Genomic DNA, 18081 nt, shown 5'->3' with positions numbered 1-18081 from the left:
CAAGATTCATCAGACTGTGGTTCTCAGTCAAGTTGGCTCCTCTTTTGCCCTATGTTGACGAAAACTTCCTGATCCAGCTGAGCAGTCAGAACTTCAGCTGCAGTTCTTTCCAAGAATTGTAAGTGAATCCAATTCCATATTTCTCATCACTGCATGAAACAGCTAGGAAATTAATTTAATTGTTGTTTACAAAATAGTACGTACATAATAATGACACTTGTGTAACCCATGAAAGAAAGAAATGTAGTTGGTGGAACAACCGGCATTTTTAAATGAATGTGGGAACAGGTTCTGACGGATTAAAGTTGCGCAAAACAAAAAATAAAGTCCTGTCTATCTTTGATGAAAAAAAAAGTGCATTTAGCAGCTCATACATGGTATAACAAACTCTGACAGCAAACATGGTCCAGAAGTGAAAACTAAAAACAGGAATAGATCAAAACAACAATAAATACACAAAGGTCCACAAAAATGTCTCAGGTGAAAGAAAATATCTCCTTCCCTGTAAACTTGTTGACATTGTTGTTATTGTTCTTGTCTGATGAGTCATGATTTCTTTTTTTAAAGGGTCGAGGCTATGAGCAATAAACTGGAGACATCTCAAAGAATAGAGGGAAAACTGATCTATACACACTTCATTCAAGCCTACCTATCAAGAAAGAACTTACCAGGTAAAATGATGAGGCTATGTGTGATTATGTATTTAATATAAGGGAACAAACAAAGAAGACATGTCTATTGAAATAAGAATTGCATGCACAACAACAACTCAGTAACAAATTATTCAAAATGGAATGATAATATGCAACTCACAATTCACCTTGCTTTCATTCAACATGTTTTACCTTTTACCTTTTATCTTTGACTATCTTAATAAAAAATCCACAGAACCTGGATGCACACAAAATGTGGTCGGAAGTGCAGAGTGGCTGGAAAGAAATCTAGGAAGTTTGTCAATATTTGCAACTCTTGAGGATCTGAAAAAGATTAACAACAATTTCTCTGGAGTGAGTAATATAATATTTGATGAATTCACAATATTACAACATATAATATCATATGTTCAGGTGGAAACTACCTTTTAAAGAAAAAGTTGTATGGTGTCCACAGAAAGAGGTTGTGGCTTTGCCATATCAAAGAGAAGAGCAATTCATATATCATCTTGGTTTGTGTCATCAGGTGGCAGTTGTGGACTCCCTCTCACCAAAGCAGAAGGCTGAGCTGATCCTGGATCCAGACAGCGGCTTTTTGGAGAATGAGACCCTCGTAACGAAGGTGTTGACAAACTTGACAGAGTCCACTGAGGATGAGCCGTTGGATGATTTTTTCCAGGCCTTTGGAAATATCACCAAGCAGGTGAATGCTTAACTTTAAGAATACCGTAAATTAACGCAACGCTGGCTGGTAAACTGTCCTCTTGGAAGTTGCCTGAGGGTGGATGAATTGTTGCAGAATCTAATAAGTGGCCAGGATTTCACTCAAAAGGATATATTTCTGTCATGCTTCTTGAATGAATGGCCACCAAGGATTGCTTGATTGATGCCCCTGATGCACTGAAGTACAAAGACGGGTCACCAAGCTTGCTTTCACAACAATGATTTCAGAAATGCAAAATGTCCTCCTGAACTGAAACGTGAATCCTTTTATTTCCAGAGAAACATCACCCTCATCAAAAATCCTGGTGTACGAGACACCATCTTGAACCTGACCTTGACAGCCCTTGCTCCTAAATTGAATGAATTTGGACCTGAAGACTTTGAGCTGTGGTTCCAGGTCAACTTGTTTTCTGTGATGGCGAGCCTCCACCCTGGCAGCTTGGTCGTGATACCCAGTAACATCAGCTGTGCATCCTACGCAGCTATGTAAGAGATGATATGTCTGCAGTCCAAAGCTCAACGTTTTAAATTTTGGCAAGATGATGTCAAACTTTGGCTCCTGACAAGTCTCAATGATTTCTGTTTTCTTCCTTCAGACTCACTGCTCTACGGCAAAATTTGAAATCCCTGGAACTGCAGGATTCACAGAGTTTGAGATCCAGCATAATGTCACTCAAGGAGACATTTCCACGTAAGTGGCTAAATGCTCTGCTTACAACCTTTTTCAGATTTGCCCATTGCCACAACTGTGATGATAGCTGTACTGATGCCATGCCTTCATTTCAATGTTTTCTGAAACAGGTTGCTCAGTTCCAGATTCCTTCATGGTGAGTTCATTTCTATGGTTCTATTGATGGTCTTTTACAATATTGGATCAGATTGTACAAGACACAAGTTTGGCACATTCACTTTGTTAAGGAGGCCACGTTGATAGATTTGGACTTTAAATATGTTTTACTATTGGACTAACAATTATGCTTTGCTTGTCTCCAGTGCAAGGAGACTTCGGTTGATGGTAAGTTTCTGAATTACCTGATATTTCAACTTTGATGACAATATCGCATTCTGAAGCTATAATATCTGATACACAAATATTGATCTTTTCACAGAGGACCTCATCTGTGCTGCAGTTAATAGGTGGGTGAACTAATGTTTTGTCTGGTGATGGGTTTGGTTAGGTAAAGTTCTCTTCCACAATCTATCTAAGGTGACAATGGTTTACTTTTGTATTGTCCTCCTCAGGTCACAAGTGGAACAAACCCTGTCTGTTGGCAATTCCTCTGAAGCCCTGTGCAAATTAAGCATCACTGAACATGCCTGTTCCTCGGTAAGACTTGATTTGGCTTTTGCTACATTACCCTCCTGATACTAATCTCCATAAACTCTGAATGTGTTTGTTTTATTTCTTTTCTAATTATTTTCAAAGGCTACACATCTCACAGCCAGCAACTTGGTCACACTGATGAACTGCTCACTGGAAAGCCAAAGGACCTACCCCGTAGAGGTCTGGAAGCTTTTCTTCCAAAAAGCTTCTCCGGCACTAGACCAGGCTCTTGTGACATACGCCAGCATGGTAAATCCAATCCCAAAAATGTACAAAATTGGTGTTTCCCTGTTGGAATTCTGTGTCAAACCAAAATTACTTTTCCAATTCCAGGCCCCCAACAACAGCAACCCGTTCTCGTCACATGCGCTTGAGGCTCTTGGGGAGGTGAGAATTGCCAACTTCAGCCAGGCAGAACTGCAGAATGACACCTTTGTCAGCAGCTGGTTCCAGACAAGGATTCGTCCGTTTCTGGCCTCTTCATCCCCCAACTTCCTATTCTGCCTAAGCTCCAAGAACTTCAGCTGCCATACGTACCGGATTGTGTAAGCACATATGTGACACATTGCTCCACTGTGACCAAGATTGCAGAGGAACCTGCTCTTTTGTAGTTGTTTAGGTATTAAAAGCCTTCTCTCAAATTTAGCATCCAGGCATTCATCAGCCAAAAGGCATCCATTGACAGAGAAAGACAGCCAGCAGTCTTCACTCATTTCATCAAGCCCTTCCTTTCAAGAAATGACTCATCAGGTAAAGGCAAGCGCTCAGGCTCAAATTGGTAAAGTCTTGATAGCATGTGGTGGTTATACCATGTCAATGACTTTGTTTCTGTCTTCTTCGCAGATCCTGGCTGTGTCTCATTTATCAACGGTAGTGAAGAGTGGCTAAAGGTAAACCTTGGCAGCTTCTCTGAATTTGCATCCCTGCAGGATCTGCAAGCCCTCAATGCCAACTTCTCCAGTGTAAGTGGGGACTGCGGTTAAAGTATTCCTATTCCAAGCTGAAATGTCTTACCTTTAATTTGGCAATTTCTGCTGTTTGATTTCATATCGATTTCCTTTTTTTAGGCCGGATCGTTGTCAGTGCTCACTCCTAGTCAGGTGGCACAGTTGACACTGAGCTCAGGGGCCTTGAATGACACAGACCAAATTGACCGTGTGTTTGAGCGACTCGAGGAGGGTGATGCTCTGGAAAATGTGAAAGAATTCCTGACAGAGTTGACAGAAAGTGGAAAGGTAGGCTACTCTTGACACCTGGGGAAGATGCATAACGAATAGGCTTGAAACAGAGCATAGTCAGTCATTAGTCATGTATCTAACCCACTTCATCAGTTGTAGGGCACTCATTCATATGAAATGTGCTGTTCCATCCTATGTTGCATGCTGTCTGGGGTCTCATGGCGTTTGAATCCTCTCATGTCGTCATCTGACAGGTCCCTGATTTCCAACCTGTCGTGAGAGATCGTGTGATGAATAGGACCTTCGCCATCATCAGTCCCCATTTCCAAACCTTCAGCAAGGACGACTGGTTTTATTGGTTCCATCTGATACTGACTCCTCTCCTCCCAAGTTTCAGCCCAATGATGCTCAAGAATGCAACTGCAAATATAAACTGCACAAACTACCATGTCGTGTGAGTATCATTTCAAGAACAAGCAAGATTGCGTTGCAAAAAGTGCAAAATGCTAATGTTGGACAGCATAAGAATGTTTATTTCCCGTGTCTGCAGTGTGAGTGGGATGGCCAAAGCTTCCCCTGCATTGCCGTTGCAAAGACAAAAAGAAATCACAGAGGTTCTGCTGGACTACCTGAAAAACTCTGCCAGTGTCATCAATGAGCCAGGTAGGGCTGACGCAGTACATTGGGCCATGTTGTTGCTTGTGTGTTCTTCCCCATGGACTTTGAATTGTATACAAGTATGCTTGAATGGCAGTGAGAAGAAAATTGACAATTGACCTCTTTCATGTGTATCAATGCAAAATAATGCTTGCTAAATGGTGCATATGTTAATGTCCGTCTACGTGCCTTAGTTTGCAGGCAGGGAATTCAGAGTGATGCAGAATGGCTTGAAGCAAACCTGGGTTCCTTTTCCCAGTACACAACATACCCTGAACTCAAAATCTTCAACCTCTCTGCAGTAAGTCATACATTTTGCTGCCAATCTTTCTTGAAAACAGTCGCACAATGATCGCAACTTGGAAAATCTGCACACAGTTGTGGCTTTGCCATATCAAAGAGAAGAGCAATTCATATATCATCTTGGTTTGTGTCATCAGGTGGCAGTTGTGGACTCCCTCTCACCAAAGCAGAAGGCTGAGCTGATCCTGGATCCAGACAGCGGCTTTTTGGAGAATGAGACCCTCGTAACGAAGGTGTTGACAAACTTGACAGAGTCCACTGAGGATGAGCCGTTGGATGATTTTTTCCAGGCCTTTGGAAATATCACCAAGCAGGTGAATGCTTAACTTTAAGAATGCCGTAAATTAACGCAACGCTGGCTGGTAAACTGTCCTCTTGGAAGTTGCCTGAGGGTGGATGAATTGTTGCAGAATCTAATAAGTGGCCAGGATTTCACTCAAAAGGATATATTTCTGTCATGCTTCTTGAATGAATGGCCACCAAGGATTGCTTGATTGATGCCCCTGATGCACTGAAGTACAAAGACGGGTCACCAAGCTTGCTTTCACTACAATGATTTCAGAAATGCAAAATGTCCTCCTGAACTGAAACGTGAATCCTTTTATTTCCAGAGAAACATCACCCTCATCAAAAATCCTGGTGTACGAGACACCATCTTGAACCTGACCTTGACAGCCCTTGCTCCTAAATTGAATGAATTTGGACCTGAAGACTTTGAGCTGTGGTTCCAGGTCAACTTGTTTTCTGTGATGGCGAGCCTCCACCCTGGCAGCTTGGTCGTGATACCCAGTAACATCAGCTGTGCATCCTACGCAGCTATGTAAGAGATGATATGTCTGCAGTCCAAAGCTCAACGTTTTAAATTTTGGCAAGATGATGTCAAACTTTGGCTCCTGACAAGTCTCAATGATTTCTGTTTTCTTCCTTCAGACTCACTGCTCTACGGCAAAATTTGAAATCCCTGGAACTGCAGGATTCACAGAGTTTGAGATCCAGCATAATGTCACTCAAGGAGACATTTCCACGTAAGTGGCTAAATGCTCTGCTTACAACCTTTTTCAGATTTGCCCATTGCCACAACTGTGATGATAGCTGTATTGATGCCATGCCTTCATTTCAATGTTTTCTGAAACAGGTTGCTCAGTTCCAGATTCCTTCATGGTGAGTTCATTTCTATGGTTCTATTGATGGTCTTTTACAATATTGGATCAGATTGTACAAGACACAAGTTTGGGACATTCACTTTGTTAAAGAGGCCACGTTGATAGATTTGGACTTTAAATATGTTTTACTATTGGACTAACAATTATACTTTGCTTGTCTCCAGTGCAAGGAGACTTCGGTTGATGGTAAGTTTCTGAATTACCTGATATTTCAACTTTGATGACAATATATCGCATTCTGAAGCTACAATATCTGATACACAAATATTGATCTTTTCACAGAGGACCTCATCTGTGCTGCAGTTAATAGGTGGGTGAACTAATGTTTTGTCTGGTGATGGGTTTGGTTAGGTAAAGTTCTCTTCCACAATCTATCTAAGGTGACAATGGTTTACTTTTGTATTGTCCTCCTCAGGTCACAAGTGGAACAAACCCTGTCTGTTGGCAATTCCTCTGAAGCCCTGTGCAAATTAAGCATCACTGAACATGCCTGTTCCTCGGTAAGACTTGATTTGGCTTTTGCTACATTACCCTCCTGATACTAATCTCCATAAACTCTGAATGTGTTTGTTTCATTTCTTTTCTAATTATTTTCAAAGGCTACACATCTCACAGCCAGCAACTTGGTCACACTGATGAACTGCTCACTGGAAAGCCAAAGGACCTACCCCGTAGACGTCTGGAAGCTTTTCTTCCAAAAAGCTTCTCCGGCACTAGACCAGGCTCTTGTGACATACGCCAGCATGGTAAATCCAATCCCAAAAATGTACAAAATTGGTGTTTCCCTGTTGGAATTCTGTGTCAAACCAAAATTACTTTTCCAATTCCAGGCCCCCAACAACAGCAACCCGTTCTCGTCACATGCGCTTGAGGCTCTTGGGGAGGTGAGAATTGCCAACTTCAGCCAGGCAGAACTGCAGAATGACACCTTTGTCAGCAGCTGGTTCCAGACAAGGATTCGTCCGTTTCTGGCCTCTTCATCCCCCAACTTCCTATTCTGCCTAAGCTCCAAGAACTTCAGCTGCCATACGTACCGGATTGTGTAAGCACATATGTGATACATTGCTCCACTGTGACCAAGATTGCAGAGGAACCTGCTCTTTTGTAATTGTTTAGGTATTAAAAGCCTTCTCTCAAATTTAGCATCCAGGCATTCATCAGCCAAAAGGCATCCATTGACAGAGAAAGACAGCCAGCAGTCTTCACTCATTTCATCAAGCCCTTCCTTTCAAGAAATGACTCATCAGGTAAAGGCAAGCGCTCAGGCTCAAATTGGTAAAGTCTTGATAGCATGTGGTGGTTATACCTTGTCAATGACTTTGTTTCTGTCTTCTTCGCAGATCCTGGCTGTGTCTCATTTATCAACGGTAGTGAAGAGTGGCTAAAGGTAAACCTTGGTAGCTTCTCTGAATTTGCATCCCTGCAGGATCTGCAAGCCCTCAATGCCAACTTCTCCAGTGTAAGTGGGGACTGCGGTTAAAGTATTCCTATTCCAAGCTGAAATGTCTTACCTTTAATTTGGCAATTTCTGCTGTTTGATTTCATATCGATTTCCTTTTTTTAGGCCGGATCGTTGTCAGTGCTCACTCCTAGTCAGGTGGCACAGTTGACACTGAGCTCAGGGGCCTTGAATGACACAGACCAAATTGACCGTGTGTTTGAGCGACTCGAGGAGGGTGATGCTCTGGAAAATGTGAAAGAATTCCTGACAGAGTTGACAGAAAGTGGAAAGGTAGGCTACTCTTGACACCTGGGGAAGATGCATAACGAATAGGCTTGAAACAGAGCATAGTCAGTCATTAGTCATGTATCTAACCCACTTCATCAGTTGTAGGGCACTCATTCATATGAAATGTGCTGTTCCATCCTATGTTGCATGCTGTCTGGGGTCTCATGGCGTTTGAATCCTCTCATGTCGTCATCTGACAGGTCCCTGATTTCCAACCTGTCGTGAGAGATCGTGTGATGAATAGGACCTTCGCCATCATCAGTCCCCATTTCCAAACCTTCAGCAAGGACGACTGGTTTTATTGGTTCCATCTGATACTGACTCCTCTCCTCCCAAGTTTCAGCCCAATGATGCTCAAGAATGCAACTGCAAATATAAACTGCACAAACTACCATGTCGTGTGAGTATCATTTCAAGAACAAGCAAGATTGCGTTGCAAAAAGTGCAAAATGCTAATGTTGGACAGCATAAGAATGTTTATTTCCCGTGTCTGCAGTGTGAGTGGGATGGCCAAAGCTTCCCCTGCATTGCCGTTGCAAAGACAAAAAGAAATCACAGAGGTTCTGCTGGACTACCTGAAAAACTCTGCCAGTGTCATCAATGAGCCAGGTAGGGCTGACGCAGTACATTGGGCCATGTTGTTGCTTGTGTGTTCTTCCCCATGGACTTTGAATTGTATACAAGTATGCTTGAATGGCAGTGAGAAGAAAATTGACAATTGACCTCTTTCATGTGTATCAATGCAAAATAATGCTTGCTAAATGGTGCATATGTTAATGTCCGTCTACGTTCCTTAGTTTGCAGGCAGGGAATTCAGAGTGATGCAGAATGGCTTGAAGCAAACCTGGGTTCCTTTTCCCAGTACACAACATACCCTGAACTCAAAATCTTCAACCTCTCTGCAGTAAGTCATACATTTTGCTGCCAATCTTTCTTGAAAACAGTCGCACAATGATCGCAACTTGGAAAATCTGCACACAGTTGTGGCTTTGCCATATCAAAGAGAAGAGCAATTCATATATCATCTTGGTTTGTGTCATCAGGTGGCAGTTGTGGACTCCCTCTCACCAAAGCAGAAGGCTGAGCTGATCCTGGATCCAGACAGCGGCTTTTTGGAGAATGAGACCCTCGTAACGAAGGTGTTGACAAACTTGACAGAGTCCACTGAGGATGAGCCGTTGGATGATTTTTTCCAGGCCTTTGGAAATATCACCAAGCAGGTGAATGCTTAACTTTAAGAATGCCGTAAATTAACGCAACGCTGGCTGGTAAACTGTCCTCTTGGAAGTTGCCTGAGGGTGGATGAATTGTTGCAGAATCTAATAAGTGGCCAGGATTTCACTCAAAAGGATATATTTCTGTCATGCTTCTTGAATGAATGGCCACCAAGGATTGCTTGATTGATGCCCCTGATGCACTGAAGTACAAAGACGGGTCACCAAGCTTGCTTTCACTACAATGATTTCAGAAATGCAAAATGTCCTCCTGAACTGAAACGTGAATCCTTTTATTTCCAGAGAAACATCACCCTCATCAAAAATCCTGGTGTACGAGACACCATCTTGAACCTGACCTTGACAGCCCTTGCTCCTAAATTGAATGAATTTGGACCTGAAGACTTTGAGCTGTGGTTCCAGGTCAACTTGTTTTCTGTGATGGCGAGCCTCCACCCTGGCAGCTTGGTCGTGATACCCAGTAACATCAGCTGTGCATCCTACGCAGCTATGTAAGAGATGATATGTCTGCAGTCCAAAGCTCAACGTTTTAAATTTTGGCAAGATGATGTCAAACTTTGGCTCCTGACAAGTCTCAATGATTTCTGTTTTCTTCCTTCAGACTCACTGCTCTACGGCAAAATTTGAAATCCCTGGAACTGCAGGATTCACAGAGTTTGAGATCCAGCATAATGTCACTCAAGGAGACATTTCCACGTAAGTGGCTAAATGCTCTGCTTACAACCTTTTTCAGATTTGCCCATTGCCACAACTGTGATGATAGCTGTATTGATGCCATGCCTTCATTTCAATGTTTTCTGAAACAGGTTGCTCAGTTCCAGATTCCTTCATGGTGAGTTCATTTCTATGGTTCTATTGATGGTCTTTTACAATATTGGATCAGATTGTACAAGACACAAGTTTGGGACATTCACTTTGTTAAGGAGGCCACGTTGATAGATTTGGACTTTAAATATGTTTTACTATTGGACTAACAATTATACTTTGCTTGTCTCCAGTGCAAGGAGACTTCGGTTGATGGTAAGTTTCTGAATTACCTGATATTTCAACTTTGATGACAATATATCGCATTCTGAAGCTACAATATCTGATACACAAATATTGATCTTTTCACAGAGGACCTCATCTGTGCTGCAGTTAATAGGTGGGTGAACTAATGTTTTGTCTGGTGATGGGTTTGGTTAGGTAAAGTTCTCTTCCACAATCTATCTAAGGTGACAATGGTTTACTTTTGTATTGTCCTCCTCAGGTCACAAGTGGAACAAACCCTGTCTGTTGGCAATTCCTCTGAAGCCCTGTGCAAATTAAGCATCACTGAACATGCCTGTTCCTCGGTAAGACTTGATTTGGCTTTTGCTACATTACCCTCCTGATACTAATCTCCATAAACTCTGAATGTGTTTGTTTCATTTCTTTTCTAATTATTTTCAAAGGCTACACATCTCACAGCCAGCAACTTGGTCACACTGATGAACTGCTCACTGGAAAGCCAAAGGACCTACCCCGTAGACGTCTGGAAGCTTTTCTTCCAAAAAGCTTCTCCGGCACTAGACCAGGCTCTTGTGACATACGCCAGCATGGTAAATCCAATCCCAAAAATGTACAAAATTGGTGTTTCCCTGTTGGAATTCTGTGTCAAACCAAAATTACTTTTCCAATTCCAGGCCCCCAACAACAGCAACCCGTTCTCGTCACATGCGCTTGAGGCTCTTGGGGAGGTGAGAATTGCCAACTTCAGCCAGGCAGAACTGCAGAATGACACCTTTGTCAGCAGCTGGTTCCAGACAAGGATTCGTCCGTTTCTGGCCTCTTCATCCCCCAATTTCCTATTCTGCCTAAGCTCCAAGAACTTCAGCTGCCATACGTACCGGATTGTGTAAGCACATATGTGACACATTGCTCCACTGTGACCAAGATTGCAGAGGAACCTGCTCTTTTGTAATTGTTTAGGTATTAAAAGCCTTCTCTCAAATTTAGCATCCAGGCATTCATCAGCCAAAAGGCATCCATTGACAGAGAAAGACAGCCAGCAGTCTTCACTCATTTCATCAAGCCCTTCCTTTCAAGAAATGACTCATCAGGTAAAGGCAAGCGCTCAGGCTCAAATTGGTAAAGTCTTGATAGCATGTGGTGGTTATACCTTGTCAATGACTTTGTTTCTGTCTTCTTCGCAGATCCTGGCTGTGTCTCATTTATCAACGGTAGTGAAGAGTGGCTAAAGGTAAACCTTGGTAGCTTCTCTGAATTTGCATCCCTGCAGGATCTGCAAGCCCTCAATGCCAACTTCTCCAGTGTAAGTGGGGACTGCGGTTAAAGTATTCCTATTCCAAGCTGAAATGTCTTACCTTTAATTTGGCAATTTCTGCTGTTTGATTTCATATCGATTTCCTTTTTTTAGGCCGGATCGTTGTCAGTGCTCACTCCTAGTCAGGTGGCACAGTTGACACTGAGCTCAGGGGCCTTGAATGACACAGACCAAATTGACCGTGTGTTTGAGCGACTCGAGGAGGGTGATGCTCTGGAAAATGTGAAAGAATTCCTGACAGAGTTGACAGAAAGTGGAAAGGTAGGCTACTCTTGACACCTGGGGAAGATGCATAACGAATAGGCTTGAAACAGAGCATAGTCAGTCATTAGTCATGTATCTAACCCACTTCATCAGTTGTAGGGCACTCATTCATATGAAATGTGCTGTTCCATCCTATGTTGCATGCTGTCTGGGGTCTCATGGCGTTTGAATCCTCTCATGTCGTCATCTGACAGGTCCCTGATTTCCAACCTGTCGTGAGAGATCGTGTGATGAATAGGACCTTCGCCATCATCAGTCCCCATTTCCAAACCTTCAGCAAGGACGACTGGTTTTATTGGTTCCATCTGATACTGACTCCTCTCCTCCCAAGTTTCAGCCCAATGATGCTCAAGAATGCAACTGCAAATATAAACTGCACAAACTACCATGTCGTGTGAGTATCATTTCAAGAACAAGCAAGATTGCGTTGCAAAAAGTGCAAAATGCTAATGTTGGACAGCATAAGAATGTTTATTTCCCGTGTCTGCAGTGTGAGTGGGATGGCCAAAGCTTCCCCTGCATTGCCGTTGCAAAGACAAAAAGAAATCACAGAGGTTCTGCTGGACTACCTGAAAAACTCTGCCAGTGTCATCAATGAGCCAGGTAGGGCTGACGCAGTACATTGGGCCATGTTGTTGCTTGTGTGTTCTTCCCCATGGACTTTGAATTGTATACAAGTATGCTTGAATGGCAGTGAGAAGAAAATTGACAATTGACCTCTTTCATGTGTATCAATGCAAAATAATGCTTGCTAAATGGTGCATATGTTAATGTCCGTCTACGTTCCTTAGTTTGCAGGCAGGGAATTCAGAGTGATGCAGAATGGCTTGAAGCAAACCTGGGTTCCTTTTCCCAGTACACAACATACCCTGAACTCAAAATCTTCAACCTCTCTGCAGTAAGTCATACATTTTGCTGCCAATCTTTCTTGAAAACAGTCGCACAATGATCGCAACTTGGAAAATCTGCACACAGTTGTGGCTTTGCCATATCAAAGAGAAGAGCAATTCATATATCATCTTGGTTTGTGTCATCAGGTGGCAGTTGTGGACTCCCTCTCACCAAAGCAGAAGGCTGAGCTGATCCTGGATCCAGACAGCGGCTTTTTGGAGAATGAGACCCTCGTAACGAAGGTGTTGACAAACTTGACAGAGTCCACTGAGGATGAGCCGTTGGATGATTTTTTCCAGGCCTTTGGAAATATCACCAAGCAGGTGAATGCTTAACTTTAAGAATGCCGTAAATTAACGCAACGCTGGCTGGTAAACTGTCCTCTTGGAAGTTGCCTGAGGGTGGATGAATTGTTGCAGAATCTAATAAGTGGCCAGGATTTCACTCAAAAGGATATATTTCTGTCATGCTTCTTGAATGAATGGCCACCAAGGATTGCTTGATTGATGCCCCTGATGCACTGAAGTACAAAGACGGGTCACCAAGCTTGCTTTCACTACAATGATTTCAGAAATGCAAAATGTCCTCCTGAACTGAAACGTGAATCCTTTTATTTCCAGAGAAACATCACCCTCATCAAAAATCCTGGTGTACGAGACACCATCTTGAACCTGACCTTGACAGCCCTTGCTCCTAAATTGAATGAATTTGGACCTGAAGACTTTGAGCTGTGGTTCCAGGTCAACTTGTTTTCTGTGATGGCGAGCCTCCACCCTGGCAGCTTGGTCGTGATACCCAGTAACATCAGCTGTGCATCCTACGCAGCTATGTAAGAGATGATATGTCTGCAGTCCAAAGCTCAACGTTTTAAATTTTGGCAAGATGATGTCAAACTTTGGCTCCTGACAAGTCTCAATGATTTCTGTTTTCTTCCTTCAGACTCACTGCTCTACGGCAAAATTTGAAATCCCTGGAACTGCAGGATTCACAGAGTTTGAGATCCAGCATAATGTCACTCAAGGAGACATTTCCACGTAAGTGGCTAAATGCTCTGCTTACAACCTTTTTCAGATTTGCCCATTGCCACAACTGTGATGATAGCTGTATTGATGCCATGCCTTCATTTCAATGTTTTCTGAAACAGGTTGCTCAGTTCCAGATTCCTTCATGGTGAGTTCATTTCTATGGTTCTATTGATGGTCTTTTACAATATTGGATCAGATTGTACAAGACACAAGTTTGGGACATTCACTTTGTTAAGGAGGCCACGTTGATAGATTTGGACTTTAAATATGTTTTACTATTGGACTAACAATTATACTTTGCTTGTCTCCAGTGCAAGGAGACTTCGGTTGATGGTAAGTTTCTGAATTACCTGATATTTCAACTTTGATGACAATATATCGCATTCTGAAGCTACAATATCTGATACACAAATATTGATCTTTTCACAGAGGACCTCATCTGTGCTGCAGTTAATAGGTGGGTGAACTAATGTTTTGTCTGGTGATGGGTTTGGTTAGGTAAAGTTCTCTTCCACAATCTATCTAAGGTGACAATGGTTTACTTTTGTATTGTCCTCCTCAGGTCACAAGTGGAACAAACCCTGTCTGTTGGCAATTCCTCTGAAGCCCTGTGCAAATTAAGCATCACTGAACATGCCTGTTCCTCGGTAAGACTTGATTTGGCTTTTGCTACATTACCCTCCTGATACTAATCTCCATAAACTCTGAATGTGTTTGTTTCATTTCTTTTCTAATTATTTTCAAAGGCTACACATCTCACAGCCAGCAACTTGGTCACACTGATGAACTGCTCACTGGAAAGCCAAAGGACCTACCCCGTAGACGTCTGGAAGCTTTTCTTCCAAAAAGCTTCTCCGGCACTAGACCAGGCTCTTGTGACATACGCCAGCATGGTAAATCCAATCCCAAAAATGTACAAAATTGGTGTTTCCCTGTTGGAATTCTGTGTCAAACCAAAATTACTTTTCCAATTCCAGGCCCCCAACAACAGCAACCCGTTCTCGTCACATGCGCTTGAGGCTCTTGGGGAGGTGAGAATTGCCAACTTCAGCCAGGCAGAACTGCAGAATGACACCTTTGTCAGCAGCTGGTTCCAGACAAGGATTCGTCCGTTTCTGGCCTCTTCATCCCCCAATTTCCTATTCTGCCTAAGCTCCAAGAACTTCAGCTGCCATACGTACCGGATTGTGTAAGCACATATGTGACACATTGCTCCACTGTGACCAAGATTGCAGAGGAACCTGCTCTTTTGTAATTGTTTAGGTATTAAAAGCCTTCTCTCAAATTTAGCATCCAGGCATTCATCAGCCAAAAGGCATCCATTGACAGAGAAAGACAGCCAGCAGTCTTCACTCATTTCATCAAGCCCTTCCTTTCAAGAAATGACTCATCAGGTAAAGGCAAGCGCTCAGGCTCAAATTGGTAAAGTCTTGATAGCATGTGGTGGTTATACCTTGTCAATGACTTTGTTTCTGTCTTCTTCGCAGATCCTGGCTGTGTCTCATTTATCAACGGTAGTGAAGAGTGGCTAAAGGTAAACCTTGGTAGCTTCTCTGAATTTGCATCCCTGCAGGATCTGCAAGCCCTCAATGCCAACTTCTCCAGTGTAAGTGGGGACTGCGGTTAAAGTATTCCTATTCCAAGCTGAAATGTCTTACCTTTAATTTGGCAATTTCTGCTGTTTGATTTCATATCGATTTCCTTTTTTTAGGCCGGATCGTTGTCAGTGCTCACTCCTAGTCAGGTGGCACAGTTGACACTGAGCTCAGGGGCCTTGAATGACACAGACCAAATTGACCGTGTGTTTGAGCGACTCGAGGAGGGTGATGCTCTGGAAAATGTGAAAGAATTCCTGACAGAGTTGACAGAAAGTGGAAAGGTAGGCTACTCTTGACACCTGGGGAAGATGCATAACGAATAGGCTTGAAACAGAGCATAGTCAGTCATTAGTCATGTATCTAACCCACTTCATCAGTTGTAGGGCACTCATTCATATGAAATGTGCTGTTCCATCCTATGTTGCATGCTGTCTGGGGTCTCATGGCGTTTGAATCCTCTCATGTCGTCATCTGACAGGTCCCTGATTTCCAACCTGTCGTGAGAGATCGTGTGATGAATAGGACCTTCGCCATCATCAGTCCCCATTTCCAAACCTTCAGCAAGGACGACTGGTTTTATTGGTTCCATCTGATACTGACTCCTCTCCTCCCAAGTTTCAGCCCAATGATGCTCAAGAATGCAACTGCAAATATAAACTGCACAAACTACCATGTCGTGTGAGTATCATTTCAAGAACAAGCAAGATTGCGTTGCAAAAAGTGCAAAATGCTAATGTTGGACAGCATAAGAATGTTTATTTCCCGTGTCTGCAGTGTGAGTGGGATGGCCAAAGCTTCCCCTGCATTGCCGTTGCAAAGACAAAAAGAAATCACAGAGGTTCTGCTGGACTACCTGAAAAACTCTGCCAGTGTCATCAATGAGCCAGGTAGGGCTGACGCAGTACATTGGGCCATGTTGTTGCTTGTGTGTTCTTCCCCATGGACTTTGAATTGTATACAAGTATGCTTGAATGGCAGTGAGAAGAAAATTGACAATTGACCTCTTTCATGTGTATCAATGCAAAATAATGCTTGCTAAATGGTGCATATGTTAATGTCCGTCTACGTGCCTTAGTTTGCAGGCAGGGAATTCAGAGTGATGCAGAATGGCTTGAAGCAAACCTGGGTTCCTTTTCCCAGTACACAACATACCCTGAACTCAAAATCTTCAACCTCTCTGCAGTAAGTCATACATTTTGCTGCCAATCTTTCTTGAAAACAGTCGCACAATGATCGCAACTTGGAAAATCTGCACACAGTTGTGGCTTTGCCATATCAAAGAGAAGAGCAATTCATATATCATCTTGGTTTGTGTCATCAGGTGGCAGTTGTGGACTCCCTCTCACCAAAGCAGAAGGCTGAGCTGATCCTGGATCCAGACAGCGGCTTTTTGGAGAATGAGACCCTCGTAACGAAGGTGTTGACAAACTTGACAGAGTCCACTGAGGATGAGCCGTTGGATGATTTTTTCCAGGCCTTTGGAAATATCACCAAGCAGGTGAATGCTTAACTTTAAGAATGCCGTAAATTAACGCAACGCTGGCTGGTAAACTGTCCTCTTGGAAGTTGCCTGAGGGTGGATGAATTGTTGCAGAATCTAATAAGTGGCCAGGATTTCACTCAAAAGGATATATTTCTGTCATGCTTCTTGAATGAATGGCCACCAAGGATTGCTTGATTGATGCCCCTGATGCACTGAAGTACAAAGACGGGTCACCAAGCTTGCTTTCACTACAATGATTTCAGAAATGCAAAATGTCCTCCTGAACTGAAACGTGAATCCTTTTATTTCCAGAGAAACATCACCCTCATCAAAAATCCTGGTGTACGAGACACCATCTTGAACCTGACCTTGACAGCCCTTGCTCCTAAATTGAATGAATTTGGACCTGAAGACTTTGAGCTGTGGTTCCAGGTCAACTTGTTTTCTGTGATGGCGAGCCTCCACCCTGGCAGCTTGGTCGTGATACCCAGTAACATCAGCTGTGCATCCTACGCAGCTATGTAAGAGATGATATGTCTGCAGTCCAAAGCTCAACGTTTTAAATTTTGGCAAGATGATGTCAAACTTTGGCTCCTGACAAGTCTCAATGATTTCTGTTTTCTTCCTTCAGACTCACTGCTCTACGGCAAAATTTGAAATCCCTGGAACTGCAGGATTCACAGAGTTTGAGATCCAGCATAATGTCACTCAAGGAGACATTTCCACGTAAGTGGCTAAATGCTCTGCTTACAACCTTTTTCAGATTTGCCCATTGCCACAACTGTGATGATAGCTGTATTGATGCCATGCCTTCATTTCAATGTTTTCTGAAACAGGTTGCTCAGTTCCAGATTCCTTCATGGTGAGTTCATTTCTATGGTTCTATTGATGGTCTTTTACAATATTGGATCAGATTGTACAAGACACAAGTTTGGGACATTCACTTTGTTAAAGAGGCCACGTTGATAGATTTGGACTTTAAATATGTTTTACTATTGGACTAACAATTATACTTTGCTTGTCTCCAGTGCAAGGAGACTTCGGTTGATGGTAAGTTTCTGAATTACCTGATATTTCAACTTTGATGACAATATATCGCATTCTGAAGCTACAATATCTGATACACAAATATTGATCTTTTCACAGAGGACCTCATCTGTGCTGCAGTTAATAGGTGGGTGAACTAATGTTTTGTCTGGTGATGGGTTTGGTTAGGTAAAGTTCTCTTCCACAATCTATCTAAGGTGACAATGGTTTACTTTTGTATTGTCCTCCTCAGGTCACAAGTGGAACAAACCCTGTCTGTTGGCAATTCCTCTGAAGCCCTGTGCAAATTAAGCATCACTGAACATGCCTGTTCCTCGGTAAGACTTGATTTGGCTTTTGCTACATTACCCTCCTGATACTAATCTCCATAAACTCTGAATGTGTTTGTTTCATTTCTTTTCTAATTATTTTCAAAGGCTACACATCTCACAGCCAGCAACTTGGTCACACTGATGAACTGCTCACTGGAAAGCCAAAGGACCTACCCCGTAGACGTCTGGAAG

At 42.8% G+C, this 18081-nt stretch overlaps 1 protein-coding gene and 1 long non-coding RNA gene across 2 annotated transcripts; both read left to right on the top strand.

Moving 5' to 3' along the window:
• The first annotated feature begins 1203 nt into the window (after positions 1-1203).
• LOC306735619 lies at positions 1204-2069 on the top strand. The gene is made up of 3 exons (XR_013770985.1): positions 1204-1356; positions 1654-1862; positions 1973-2069. It is a non-coding gene; the product is annotated as an uncharacterized lncRNA (long non-coding RNA).
• Positions 2070-2631: 562 nt separating this feature from the next.
• On the top strand, positions 2632-17579 carry LOC306735376 (uncharacterized protein; the record flags this gene model as incomplete). The annotated part of the gene is made up of 52 exons (XM_079216836.1): positions 2632-2703; positions 2803-2949; positions 3034-3245; positions 3347-3450; positions 3544-3662; positions 3768-3935; positions 4133-4332; positions 4429-4541; positions 4730-4836; positions 4976-5152; positions 5450-5658; positions 5769-5863; positions 6284-6311; positions 6417-6501; positions 6601-6747; positions 6832-7043; positions 7145-7248; positions 7342-7460; positions 7566-7733; positions 7931-8130; positions 8227-8339; positions 8528-8634; positions 8774-8950; positions 9248-9456; positions 9567-9661; positions 10082-10109; positions 10215-10299; positions 10399-10545; positions 10630-10841; positions 10943-11046; positions 11140-11258; positions 11364-11531; positions 11729-11928; positions 12025-12137; positions 12326-12432; positions 12572-12748; positions 13046-13254; positions 13365-13459; positions 13880-13907; positions 14013-14097; positions 14197-14343; positions 14428-14639; positions 14741-14844; positions 14938-15056; positions 15162-15329; positions 15527-15726; positions 15823-15935; positions 16124-16230; positions 16370-16546; positions 16844-17052; positions 17163-17257; positions 17560-17579. The coding sequence occupies exons 2-52, from the start codon at positions 2839-2841 to the stop codon at positions 17577-17579; spliced, it is 6927 nt and encodes a 2308-aa protein (XP_079072962.1). The 5' UTR covers positions 2632-2703; positions 2803-2838.
• Between the last annotated feature and the right edge of the window lie 502 nt (positions 17580-18081).

Source organism: Taurulus bubalis, assembly GCF_910589615.1.
Source record: "Taurulus bubalis genome assembly, chromosome: 4".
NCBI classification, from domain to species: Eukaryota; Metazoa; Chordata; class Actinopteri; order Perciformes; family Cottidae; genus Taurulus; species Taurulus bubalis.
This window is presented reverse-complemented; position numbering and strand designations above follow the sequence as displayed.